Source organism: Cervus elaphus, chromosome 20 (assembly GCF_910594005.1).
Source record: "Cervus elaphus chromosome 20, mCerEla1.1, whole genome shotgun sequence".
Lineage (NCBI taxonomy): Eukaryota > Metazoa > Chordata > Mammalia > Artiodactyla > Cervidae > Cervus > Cervus elaphus.
The window spans coordinates 111,920,509-111,933,138 of NC_057834.1; the positions used below are offsets into that span (position 1 = coordinate 111,920,509).

The 12,630-nt window shown below is 53.5% G+C and overlaps 1 protein-coding gene across 1 annotated transcript in view; it reads right to left on the reverse strand.

Moving 5' to 3' along the window:
* LEXM (lymphocyte expansion molecule) overlaps positions 1–10,148 on the reverse strand; it is a 28,873-nt gene extending 18,725 nt beyond the window's left edge. The window contains exons 1-6 of the mRNA XM_043876371.1: positions 10,099–10,148; positions 7,941–8,028; positions 7,323–7,487; positions 7,010–7,132; positions 1,545–1,682; positions 1,264–1,407 (exon numbers count right to left, since the gene is read on the reverse strand). Of these exons, the coding sequence (XP_043732306.1) occupies positions 1,264–1,407; positions 1,545–1,682; positions 7,010–7,132; positions 7,323–7,487; positions 7,941–8,028; positions 10,099–10,148 (708 nt within the window). The remainder of the gene's footprint in view (positions 1–1,263; positions 1,408–1,544; positions 1,683–7,009; positions 7,133–7,322; positions 7,488–7,940; positions 8,029–10,098) is intronic.
* Between the last annotated feature and the right edge of the window lie 2,482 nt (positions 10,149–12,630).

A 12,630-nucleotide genomic window follows, 5' to 3' on the forward strand; every position in this document is an offset into this window, starting at 1 on the left:
ACTGTAACAAATGTTCCCCTCTGGTGTGGATTACTGATAGTAGGGGGCTGTGCATGTAGGGGGTACAGAGGACATATGATGACCTGTACTTTCAGCTCAGTCTTGCTGTGAACCTAAAACTGCTCTTGAAAACGCCTGTTTTTTCGATATCACAAAATCTTATCCTGTGGACTGGGCATTGGCTGCAGGGCCTGAGGAGGGTCCAAGGACCCTACTATGCTGTGAGGGACACCTTAGCAGCTGGTCATGAGCAGGACTGGAAGGTCACAGGGAGAAGCCAGGTTGCAGGGCGGGGCCAAAAGTATTTCAGGATTTTACCACCACCCCTCATGTCCTAGCACTCCTGATGCCTTGATCACAGGGTCCACCTCCTGCTAACAGTCTACCTAGTTTTCACTTGTGATTGTGTTTCTTTTTGTGTTAAAATGTAAGTACCACAGAGGGAGGTTCCCCTGCAGCCAGACAATTACCTGGCCCAAGGTACACATGAGTTACATGTGTAACAGGGAGTTAGTTAAAGTGAAAGTGTTAGTCGCTTAATCGTGTCCAGCTCTTTGTGATCCCATGGACTGTAACCCGCCAGGCTCCTCTTTCCATGGAATTCTCCAGGCAAGAATACTGGAGTGAGTTGCCATTCCCTTCTCTAGAGGATCTTCCCAACCCAGGGATAGAAGCCATGTCTCCTGCAGCGTAGGCAGATTCTTCCAGTTGCTATGAAAGCAAAGCCCAGGGTGCTAAGGAATCACATAACAGGATCTCAGTGGGTGCAGGAAATGGTTGCACCAAGCTAAAATTCTACCTCAGTTTCTCCTCTTGGCCCTCCAGTTCTCTGCCACTAACCCAGACAGCTTAGCTCGGTCTGCAGTGGCCGGAAGTGTTTCCAAAATAGCAGGACACCCAGGCTGCACCATCCAGGTCTCAGCAGGCCTGGTGGCCCGTGTCCCTTCCAGGCCTGGTACTGTGACCACTTGCACCTCCTCTGTAGTTCACGCTGGTGCAGACAAGAAGGGACTGGTGGTGAAGCCAGACAGCGTCCTGGGGTTCAAATCCGGCTCTGCCTCTTCCAGCTACGTGGCTAGCCTCAGTCTCCCCATCTCGCACGAAGAGCCTTATCCCTCCCTTGCTGGGAGTGGGGAGTGGGGAGGATGTGGGAAGGGCCCCCTGTTCCCCCACCTCCCCCTGCAGAGCCTGGCACACAAGGTGCTGTAGATGAGTGAGGCTGGTCTTCCCGCCGGGGAAGGCACAGCCGGTCTGCGCACTCACCTGCACAGAGTAATGTCCGTAAGGCTGGGGCTTGCTTCGGTCACCAGAGAAGATGTCGTAGGGACCACGGGTGCCCGTGACTTTTGCCAGGCACACTTCGATGCCACTTTTGAAGGTGTAAGTGCCCGGTGCCAGACCACTCCCCTGGAACAGAACACAGAGGACAATCCCTACTGGTACATCACCCTCTTGGGGCCTCAGGTTCCCCATCTGCCCTGGGACTCCTCCCACCCAGGGCTGCACAGGAAGCTGGGTGAGGCCTGGCCAGGTGAGGGGGATACCTGGTGAGCCAAGGGGCGCCGCTGGTTGGCCATTCTGCACATGAGGCCCTCGGAGTGAGACCGGTTCCAGGCACTCTCCTCCAGCTTCGTGAATGGGTTGCCCTTCTCCCCATAATTTCCAGGCCCTGGATAGTAGTTCTGCGGGTGGGGGACGGATACAAAGGCCATTAGTCCCACTCCTTGTGCAACTGTGTGCACCTGAAGAAGAGATGCCCCCCAGAGGGGAACAGGATTTTCAGAGACCCTGCATGTTAACTGCCCTCCAAAAACACACAGCACTGCGGGCCTGCTAGCCTCTGCCACCGCTCAGAACTTCAGTTCCAAAATTCAGATTCTCGAGACTTCCCTGGTGGTAGAGTGGATGGGAATTCACCTGCCAATGCAGGCACACGGGTTCCATCCCTGGTCCCAGAAGATCCCACATGCTGTGGAGCAACTAAGTCTGTGCACCACAACTGCTGAGTCCTTGGGCTGCAACTACTGAAGCCTGTGCTCCTAGAGCCTGTTCTCCACAGCAGGAGAAGCCACTGCAGAGAGGCCTGCAAACCGCAACTAGAGAGAGCCTGCACACAGCCAAGACTCAGCACAGCCAAAAAGAAATAAGAAATCAAAAAGTTCACATGCTTCCCTGGGGCCCCACTAGTCTGTCCGACTTATCCCTCACAGCTCCCTTCCCAGGTCTGACACTTTAGCTAAAGTGAGGTTCTTGCTGGTCCCCAAACATACGCATTCTGGCAAATTCCCTGCCTTTGCTTGCTTGTGCCGTTACTGCTACCCCTCCTATCTTCTTGACCTTGGAAGATTCTAGTCCTGCAAAGCCAGCTCAAATGTCATCTCTCCTGAGAATGAAGCCATCCTTCCCCGATTCCCCAGATAGCTGCTTGCTTTGGTGATCTCAGAAATCCCATCCATTATACACACCCCTGTGTCATAGCCCTGCATTTACACGAATGGGTTTTCCACTGGTCTGTGAACAGTGCTGTGACCTGGAGGTATCTGGAGTCCCAGGTTAGAATCCAGGCTCCACTGCTTCCTAGCTGAGTGATCTTGGGCATGCCACTTAAAGATCCTCCTTAGCCTCATGGTCCATATTTTAAGCACAGGGACAGTAGTACTTTCTTCCAGGGTAATGAAAATGAAATGAAATAATGTCTTTAAAGCCTCCTGCACATTCTCAGCCCATAGCATGTGCAAACATCTCGTAGTCAGAGTAGGGTGGCTACCTTGACCGAGGGGGTTGGGAGAGTGGGAAGTGGGTGGAGAAAGAGGTAAGAGAGGTTGAGAACTGTGGCTGGAATGACCATGTGGGTCAGAATGACCCTGGCTGCAACGATTGCCAGGGTCAGAGGTATGGCCTTTCTAGGTGTAATGAGGAGAGCCACCCTGCAGGGTAGGTGGGTAGACGGGTGGGTGGGTGGGTGGCAGAGTGGCCATCTTTGGGTAAAGATCTGGCAGGATGTTTGCTGCTGCATTGCATCTTTTAGCCACATGGAGTCGCTGCCGCTCCACAGATGGCTCAGCCCTGCCTCCCTCCAGCCCCTGGAACCTCCTGGAAAGCAGCCCAGAACCAGGCCAGGCAGAGAGGACAGGGAGCTTTGCTGGGAGAGTCGGGCCACAGCAGGCATCAGATTTGTTCACCCTCAGAGGAGCAAGACTGCACTTTGCCTTCTTCCAGGGCCCAAGGTTTCCAGGTGTGTTCAGGAGAGAAGCCCCAAAGTAGGAAGGTGGGTCCTGGCATCAAGTATTAGGTGCTTTACAAGCCTTAACATCTTGGCCCTAGAGGCAACCTGATGAGATCAAATCAGTGCCACTGCAATCAACAGATGGGGAAACTGAGCCTCAGAGAGGGAAACCTGTGTCCAAGGTCCCCCCGCTGGAAAGGGGCGTGTATGCGTGCCAAGTTGCTGCAGCCGTTTCTGACCTCTGAACGACCCCATGGACTGTAGCCCGCCAGACTACCAGTCCCTTGGTGCAGACAGGCAGGATTAGTGGTGAAGCCAGACAGCGTTCCAGGGTTCAAACCCCAGCTCTGCCTCTTCCAGCACGTGGCTAGCCTCAGTCTCCCCATCTAGCACCAAGAGCCTTATCCTGCCCTCACTGGGAGTGGGGAGTGCCGTTACTGCCACACTTCCCGTCTAAGGCAAGAATACTGGAGTGGGTTGCCATTTCTTTCTCCAGGGGATCATCCCGACCCGGGGATCAAGCCCAGGTCTCTTACATCTCCAGCATTGGCAGGCGAGTTCTTTACCACTAGCACCAGTGCAAGGGTTTTAACTTCTAAATCCATGTGTGATCTTTCTGGTCCTCTGCTGTTTCCCAGACAATGAGCATCATGACCCCTGGGGAGAACTTAGACGTGAGGGTCATAACAAAGGAGCAAGCGCAGATGCTCAGGGAGCTCAGAGGCCAAGAGGAGCCCAGTGCTGGCACCCCGTCAACACAGCCTCCCCTCCCCCCTCGACCCTTCAGGATCAGAGGCGCAGTAACACGTGTGGGCTGGTGTAAACGCCCCTGATTTTAGCTAGAATGTTGTTTCAGGCCTTTGGGGACCCAACCAGGAGTGATTAATTCTGGGGGGAGAGGTGTGTGGGAATGGAGAAATTGTCACTTGTCATTTTTTTCAGCTGGACCTTGAAGAAGGAGAAGGATCCCAGAAGATGAAGGGCGAGGGACTGGCCCCCCAGGTAGAGGGGGCAGGAAGAGCACCTTTGAGACAATGGGAGAGGTACGCTAGGAGAGAGTGGGATGGCCCTGAAAGCCGAGCAGGGTGTCCAGCCTTGATTCTGAGGCATGCGGGTGCTTAAGAAGGTGCACAGCAAAAATAAATAAATAAAAAGAAGTATGATGCTGTCTCAAGGGAGAAAAAAAAAAGAAGAAGAAGAGGGTGGTGGGAGGGTGGAGCCTGGGAAAGAGGAGCCGAGGAGAGAAACTAATGAAGGGACTCCAAAGCTGGGAATCCTGGTGTCCCCACAGCCAAGGGAAGGGGGATGGAGGCAGATCCCAGGCTAGCAGAGACAGCACTGGCTTTGCAGGGTTCATCAGCCCCATCCTCTCTGGGGAAGGACTCATGGGCCCTCAAGCGGGCAGCCAGAGCTTTGACCTTGGCACTGGGGAGGCCCCCAAGGGGAAGTCAGCAGCCTGCACAGGTGGCATCTGTAGGCCTGTCCGACCAGCAGTGGGGGGATGACTGCAGGGGCCAGAGGCCAGAGGAGGCCATCAGGTCCCCAGTCCAGGACTTACAGCAGATGACAGCGAGAAAAGCAGGCCTTGGATGTGAGACTCACTGACTCACTGTCTGGCCCTGAGCCCAGGAGGGCAGCTCAGAGAAATCCCGCAGGGCCTAGTGAGTTACCGCAGCAGCAGATATGGGGACCAGAGGGGAGGAGAGACAGCCGGAAGGGAGGGACAGGCCATGGGACCTTCACCTGCTCAGCCAGCCCTCCCAGATGCCCCAGTGTTGAGGACCAGAGCACAGGAGGAAACAGCCTGCATCTGATTCGTTCCCCCAAATCCTCTGCCTTCAGCGGGGCTGGGCTCTGACATTAGACCTTGTCCTTCACATATCGTCAAGGGACAACACAAGTGAGTCAAGGGTGGTGGTTATGCATGGACACCGTGGATTCAATCCTGCCTCTGCCGCTGAGTAGCTCTGTGACCGAGGGCAGTCGCTTAACCTCTCTGTGCTCATTCTCTGTCTGTAAAGTGGAGATGATAGCGCCTGCTTCACAGGCTGTTGTGAGGATTACATTAATTAGTACATTCAAGTGCTACAACGGTGCCTGGCATGTGGCGAGTGCTGCGTTAAGTGTCAGCTATTATTACTTTAGACTTGAAGGTAAAGACTCATTTTTCAATGCCTCCAGACAGCCCCTCTCCCTACAGGGCAGTTACAGCTTCTGCACTTGAGGACATGTGTACATCCCCTGAACGGGGAAATGAATAATCTCTAGGCTCCATAGGAGTTTTCACGGTGGAGAGCTGTGGAGGAAAGGCCCTGGTTTTGTTGCTGGACATCCCCCCTCCTTGCCTGCTTGGCCCACTGGGGCAAGGTGTTTATCCTCTCTGAGCCTCCAAGGGCTGGTCTGGAGTGGTTATAAAAAAAATCAACAGTGTTTTGGAGGATGGGTGCTTAGCAGGCAGGTGTGCCCTTAGTCCACAAAGACCTACCACGTGCCTACTATGTACCAGGTGCTGCGAGGACCGGGGAATTCTGCAACGAATCAACCGGGCAGATGTGTCCACCCTCAGGGGCTGCTGTGCCCTGGGGGAGAGAGACACTGAACACAGCCACAATCGGGGCTCCGGGGACAGGGTGGCATCTCGCAGGATCAGGTCAGGCCTCGGAGCTGAGGGGCGTGGAGGGAGTCCTTAGGGGAAGGTGCCGCTGGAGGAGGAACAGCATTTCTGATAAAGGAAGAGCAGGAGCAAAGCCCTCGTGTTGAAAGCTCACAGCACACCTGAGGAGTGAGGAGGATGGGGTGTCCAGCACAGAGAGTGGGTGGGCTGGGGAGGAGGATCAGTGCTGGCAGTGTGGGTGTGACCCCTATCTTTGCCCTTGCTGCCTTATAGAGGCTGAGCCCCACTCAGAGCTCTCCCCGCATGAGAAGACCATCCCTACCCACACGATACCACTGTAGCCCTCCTGTCACCCCCACCTCTCACCACCATCACCTCCTATCTGAATGCCTCCAACCCCCATCCCCATAAGTATGTCATCAGCTCCACCACCCCCCCAACATCAAAACCCTTCTCCACTGTCCTCCAACAGCACCTGGAATCAAACCTGAGGCCTCCACCTTGTCAAAGGTCCTCATGTCTGGGTCCTCGCCCCTCTGCTCTCGCCTCCCCGACCCTAACTCACAGATTCCGTGAGTCTCCATTGCTCACCTACACAGACTTTGCTCAAATGCCACCTCCTTCCAGAGGTCTTCCCTGACTACCCTATAAATGGCACCTCCATCACTTGCATCCCTCCCTGTCTCATTTTTCCTCATGGCTAAGATTTTATGTGATTTGCTTCTTTGTGCTGTTGTTTCTACCACTAGGACCACAGCTCCATGAGGGCAGAGACCTTGTCATTGTCACTGCTGGAACCCCAGGGCCTAGAACAGTATGTGGCACTAGAGGGTGCTCCATCATTATTTGCTGGATAGATGGCTATAGAGATGGATGAGTTTGCTGAGCGCCTACTATGTGCCTGGGCTTTGTGTTGGTGACTCAAAGATGAACCAGACCCTTTCTTGCCATCAGGGAGCTCCTGGTCTGGTGGGGGAGACAATAGGAACCTACGACAGCCAGTGGGCTCAAAGAGGTGGCCCTGGAAGCAGATGGCCTGTGTCTCAGAGAAGAGCCTAGCCGAGCCTGGCGAGGAGACCATAGGTGACAGGGTGCTTCCAGCCCCACCCAGGGGCATGCTCCAGAGGAGAGAGTGGGAAGGCTCCCACTCCAGGTATGAGAACACCTACCCCAATGAGTCCTCGGAAGCGAATCTCCCCAGAGCTGAGCAGCCCACGAGTGCTGCCTGGTTTTGACTGCAGCTCTTCTAGGAAGTCTTTGAAGTTGTAGGAGCCAGGCCCCAGCTTTTCCTTCTGCCCCAGGAGAACAGAGATGAGGTAAGAACTTTACACCCGTGTCTATGTGGGCAGGAGCCCAGGGGATGGTGTCTTCCTTAAAGGATGAGCTCTACCTGGGCATGGAAGGACACTGCAGGCCACCCTAGAGCTGGACAGGAGGAGCTGGTGCCTGTGATGGGGCGGGATGGGGCCCCGGGGGCCTCACCTGCTGCCGCTTCTCTTTCATGATGGCCTGGTACTGGAAGTGGGGCAGCTGGGTCAGCCGGGTGGCTTCCTGGGCCTTGGCCCAGCCTGTGCCCACCTCTTTCTTCAGTTTCTTGTTGCTGAAGCAGGTCTCCTTGAAGCCATAGGTCCCGGGTCCTATGTGGGACTGAGTCAGAGTGGAATCAGAGCGGGGCCAGCCGCACCCGCCAGTCCATCTGCAGAGCAAGCCCTTAGCATGCTGTCATCCTGACCTGAGAAAGGACAGACAATGCCTGTGGAGCCCCCTCCTCCAGCCCCGAGCCTGGCACTCAAGGTATAACCATGACAACCTCTGTTGCTAGCCCCCTTACCCTTCAGAGAGGGCCCACGGCCAGTCTGTGCGAGAGCTGCCAGTGGAACCCACTGTCTCTGTGGTTCCAACCCACTCTTTTCACCACAGTCCTGTGTTTATCAAACACATCGAAAGCCCAGCTCTGAGCCAAGCCCTGAGCTGTGGGTTGAGCGCACAGAGGGGTGTGAGGCATGCCCCTTTCACAGCTGAGCTCATCTGCCATGGTGGGGGACTCAGAGGGACAGTGGCCAGACCACATGGGAGAGTCAGGAAGCTGTGCAAACTCACCACGTCCACAGAGTAAACCCTGGAGTATGGAGCTTCCGTGAAGGTGCTTAACTTCTTCTGGCTGGGATAAACAGCGGAGACGTCAAACCTGGGAGGACAGACACCCAGTGAAAGGCACCCAGCCCTGATGAGGGAAGTTCTAGGGGGCAGGGGAACTGGCGTCCCAGGGGAGGTGACTTTGGAGCTGGCCCATGAAAGATGAGATGAACAGGGCTGCTGCCTCCTCACGGCCTTTGTACTTCTGTTCACTCTCCCTAGACTCCACCCTAGACTGGTCACCTACCCCCTGCTGAGGACCTTTACTCAAAAGTCACCTTCTCAGTGCAACCCCACCCCAGAACCTGCCAGCTCCTCCCCCCCCACTGTCTGTTTTTCCATAGCCCTTATCACTATCTAACACTTTATATATTTTTCTTTTTTTTTTGCTTATTATCCACTCCAGCCACCTCTCTTATAAGAAGGCAAGCTCATGAGCAAGGGTTTTGCTGTTTTGTTCATTGTTTCATTCCCAGATGCTAGAACTGAGCCTGGCACATAGTAGGTGACATTTATATAGAGATATAGATATAAACATAGATATAGATGGGGCTTCCCAAGTGCTGCAGTAGTAAAGAATCCACCTGCCAATGCAGGAGATGCATGTTCCATCCCTGGGTCGGGAAGATCCACTGGAGAAGAAAATGGCAACCCACTCCAGTGTTCTTGCCTGGGCAATCCCCTGGACAGGGAAGCCTTGGGGGTTACTGTCCATGGGGTCGCGAAGAGTTGGACACCACGGAGCCACTGAGCGCAGCACGGTGTGTATATGTATGTGGTGCACCCGAGACATGTACACCAAGATGCTCCTGAGACCTGTGTGCAGGCCAGGAAGCAAGTTAGAACTGGACATGGAACAACAGACTAGTGACAAATCGGGCAAGGAGAGTGTCAAGGCTGCATATTGTCACCCTGCTCATTTAACTTATATGAAGAGTACATCATGCGAAATGCTGGGCTGGATGAAGCACAAGCTGGAATCAAGATTGCCGGGAGAAATATCAATAACCTCAGATATGCAGATGACACCACCCTTATGGCAGAAAGCTAAGAAGAACTAAAGAGCCTCCTGATGAAAGTGAAAGAGGAGACTGAAAAATTTGGCTTAAAACTCAACATTCAGAAAACTAAGATCATGGCATCTGGTCCCATCACTTCATGGAAAATACATGGGGAAACAGTGGCTGACTTTATTTTTTGGTGCTCCAAAATCACTGCAGATGGTGACTGCAGCCATGAAATTAAAAGACGCTTGCTCCCGGAAAGAAAAGTTATGACCAAACTAGACAGCATATTAAAAAGCAGAGATATTACTTTGCCAACAAAAGTCCGTCTAGTCAAAGCTATGGTTTTTCCAATAGTCTTGTATGGACGTGAGAGTTGGACTATAAAAAAAGCTAAGCACCGAAAAATTGATGCTTTTGAACTGTGGTGTTGGAGAAGACTCTTGAGAGTCCCTTGGACTGCAAGGAGATCAAGCCAGTCCATCCTAAAGGAAATCAGTCCTGGATATTCATTGGAAGGACTGATGCTGAAGCTGAAGCTCCAATACTTTGGCCACCTGATGGGAAGAACTGACTCGTTGGAAAAGACCCTGGTGCTGGGAAAGACTGAAGGCAAGAGGAGAAGGAGACAACAGAGGATGAGATGGTTGGATGGTATCAGTGACTCCATGGACATGAGTTTGAGTAAGCTCCAGGAGTTGTTGATGAACAGGGAAGCCTGGCATGCTGCAGTCCATGGGGTCACAAAGAGTTCGACATGACTGAGCCACTGAACTGATACCCAACACACTACATATCATACATATGAATGAAGAAAGACACCTGGGCTGAAATTCTACCCAGGACCTTTGGGTTGAGTGACCTACTATGGGCCAGGCCACTTGGCCTCTCTGAGCAGCACATAGAGGTCCTTCAGAAATGATTTTAAACAACTTAATGGGATAATTAAAGGACTCTGGGCAGGGAAACGCAGAGCCGGGAGGCGGATATAAAGTCCTGCCCGTTCACCCCTGACTGCCAGCCCTCCCCGCTTTTCGCTCCCTGTCCGCAGGCTCCAGCCCTCTTTCATGGGCCCTCCAGTCACAGGCCCTCTTTCCCCCACCCCCATCCCGCCCCACCTGTGGCTCTGCACCCCGAAGGGCGCGCCGGTGAACCACTTGGTGGCCATGATGCTAGCCTGCCCCCTCGCGGCGAAGTCCTCGCAGGACTCGGACCGTGGGACTCCTCCGCCAGCCTCCCGAGCTGGCCGCAGACTGCAGCCACCGCTGCCACGGCAACCCAGGCCTTGTGATTTGTGATCCACCAGAACCCGTGTGCTGTGTGTGTTGCGTCTTTGGCCGCGCAGCGCCCCCGGCAGGCACGCCCGCGAGGTTCCCGACTTTTGCCCTGGGCTCTGCACATTTTCACTGCTGCCTTGCCAGATATCCTTCCCCCAATCAAGCCAGACCAATTTAATGGCCCCATATGGTGGCCCCCTGGTGGCTCAGACGGCAAAGCGTCCGCCTACAATGCGGGAGACCGGGGTTCAATCCCTGGGTTGGGAAGATCTCCTGGAGAAGGAAATGGCAACCCACTCCAGTATTCTTGCCTGGAAAATCCCATGGATGGAGGAACCTGGTAGGCTACAGTCCGTGGGGTCACAAAGAGTCGGACACGACTGAGCGACTTCACATGGTGGTTAATATGGATGCCATTTGTTAGGGTTTGAGAGTCATTTGTTGAGGAAAGAAAGAAAGTAAAACCGCTCAGTCGTGTCCGGCTCTTTGCGAGCCCATGGACTATAGCCTACCAGGCTCCTCCATCCATGGAATTTTCCAGGCAAGAATATTGGAGTGGGTTACCATTTCCTTCTCCAGGGGAATCTTCCTGACCCAAGGATCGAACCTTGGTTTCCTGCATTGCAGGCAGACGCTTTACCATCTGAGCCACCAGGGAAGCCCCGTAAATTGAGGAACTGATTCAGATTTCTTGCTTTATGCCAGCACCCTGCACGGGGCCTGGTGGAGAGCAAAGGCCTCTTAATGTTCACCTTATGCTGGTGGGACCAGTGAGACCCACACGGAGGTCTCACTAAGCAAAGGGCATCCCATTCCTTCTACACTCTGTGGAGAGGAGAAAGAGGGAACAGGCAAGGGGAGTCAGAGCGTGGAAGGTAGTAATGAGATCGGTGGTGGGGGAGGTGTTGCAGGGATGGAGTCAGGACTCTGTTCCTCCCGCAGTTACCCACACCCCAGCCTACCCACCCACCCCCCACCCCCCACCTCCGCCATGACACTCTGGGCAGACACTGTGCACCGGGTCTGGGACCCAGATGTGGCCCCTTCTCAGACAGTCTAGTGGAGGCAAACAATGACTACACAGTGTCAGCAGGTGTAGGAGATAGGAAAGTCTCTGACCCAGACTGTGGGTGGTGGGTAGGTCTGGGAAGGAGGAGAAGAATTTCAAACTCAACATTAAGGAGTGTGTATATCTTGCTTGGTAAAGAAAAGAACTGAGGTTATGTGCCCCCCATAGGGCAGGATCAGCTCTCTCCTCTCAACCTCCCTTACCTTCCACTAGGACCTGGGGTCATGCTGCTGCTGCTGCTAAGTCGCTTCAGTCGTGTCCAACTCTGTGCGACCCCATAGACGGCAGCCCACCAGGCTCCCCCGTCCCTGGGATTCTCCAGGCAAGAACACTGGAGTGGGTTGCCATTTCCTCCTCCAATGCATGAAAGTGAAAAGTGAAAGTGAAGTCGTTCAGTCGTGTCCGACTCTTCGTGACCCCATGGACTGCAGCCTACCAGGCTCCTCCGTCCATGGGATTTTCCAGGCAAAAGTACTGGAGTGGGGTGCCATTGCCTTCTCCAGGGTCATGCTACAGACTGTCTGATATCATCTTCTGTGATCGCCTTTGATCCTCCTTCAAGGGTTTTAGGCTAAGGCAGGGCAAAGAGTCATACACCATTTGATGAAGACAAGACTAAAACCAGAAACAGAACTTTCCTAGGGGTCCTGCATCCAGTCTGTGGTGAAAGTGGATTACCAGATCAGTGGGTCTCCTTCCAGGCCCCACCCAACACCCTTTTGCCATCCCAATATAGCATTTAAGCCTTGAGCTGGACTCACGGGCCCCACCCTGGGCAGGCACATGATCACAGCACTTGGAGCATCCATGCTGCCCTGCTGAGCTGAAGGTTGGAGGCATCAGTACTCGGGAACACACACAGGACAGCCACCCCAGGTCATCTAAACATTGACTTTGCCCCTTCCCAAGGTGCAATCTTGAGCAAATCCCTTCCTCCTCTGATTCTCACCTTTCTTACCTTTAAAATAAAGCCAGTAATCTCTGTGTCTCCAGACTGCTATAAAGATTAAATGAGCCATTTAGGTACGCTCCATAGCAGAAGCACAATAAGAGGTCATTCCTAGCCCTTGGAAAGGGACCTTATAGAAGGCCCAGGGGCAGAGACTGTGTGTCATTCACTGCTGGTGCAGTATGTGGCACATAGAATATCCGCAAATATTTTTGCTGCAATACTATCATAGAATATGTCATAGAATATCAGCCAAAAAAATCAGCAAATATTTTTTGAATGACTAGTGAACAAATAAATGAATCTAATCCAACGTCCCAGGAATGCATAAATCCTCAGAGAATCACATTCAAAT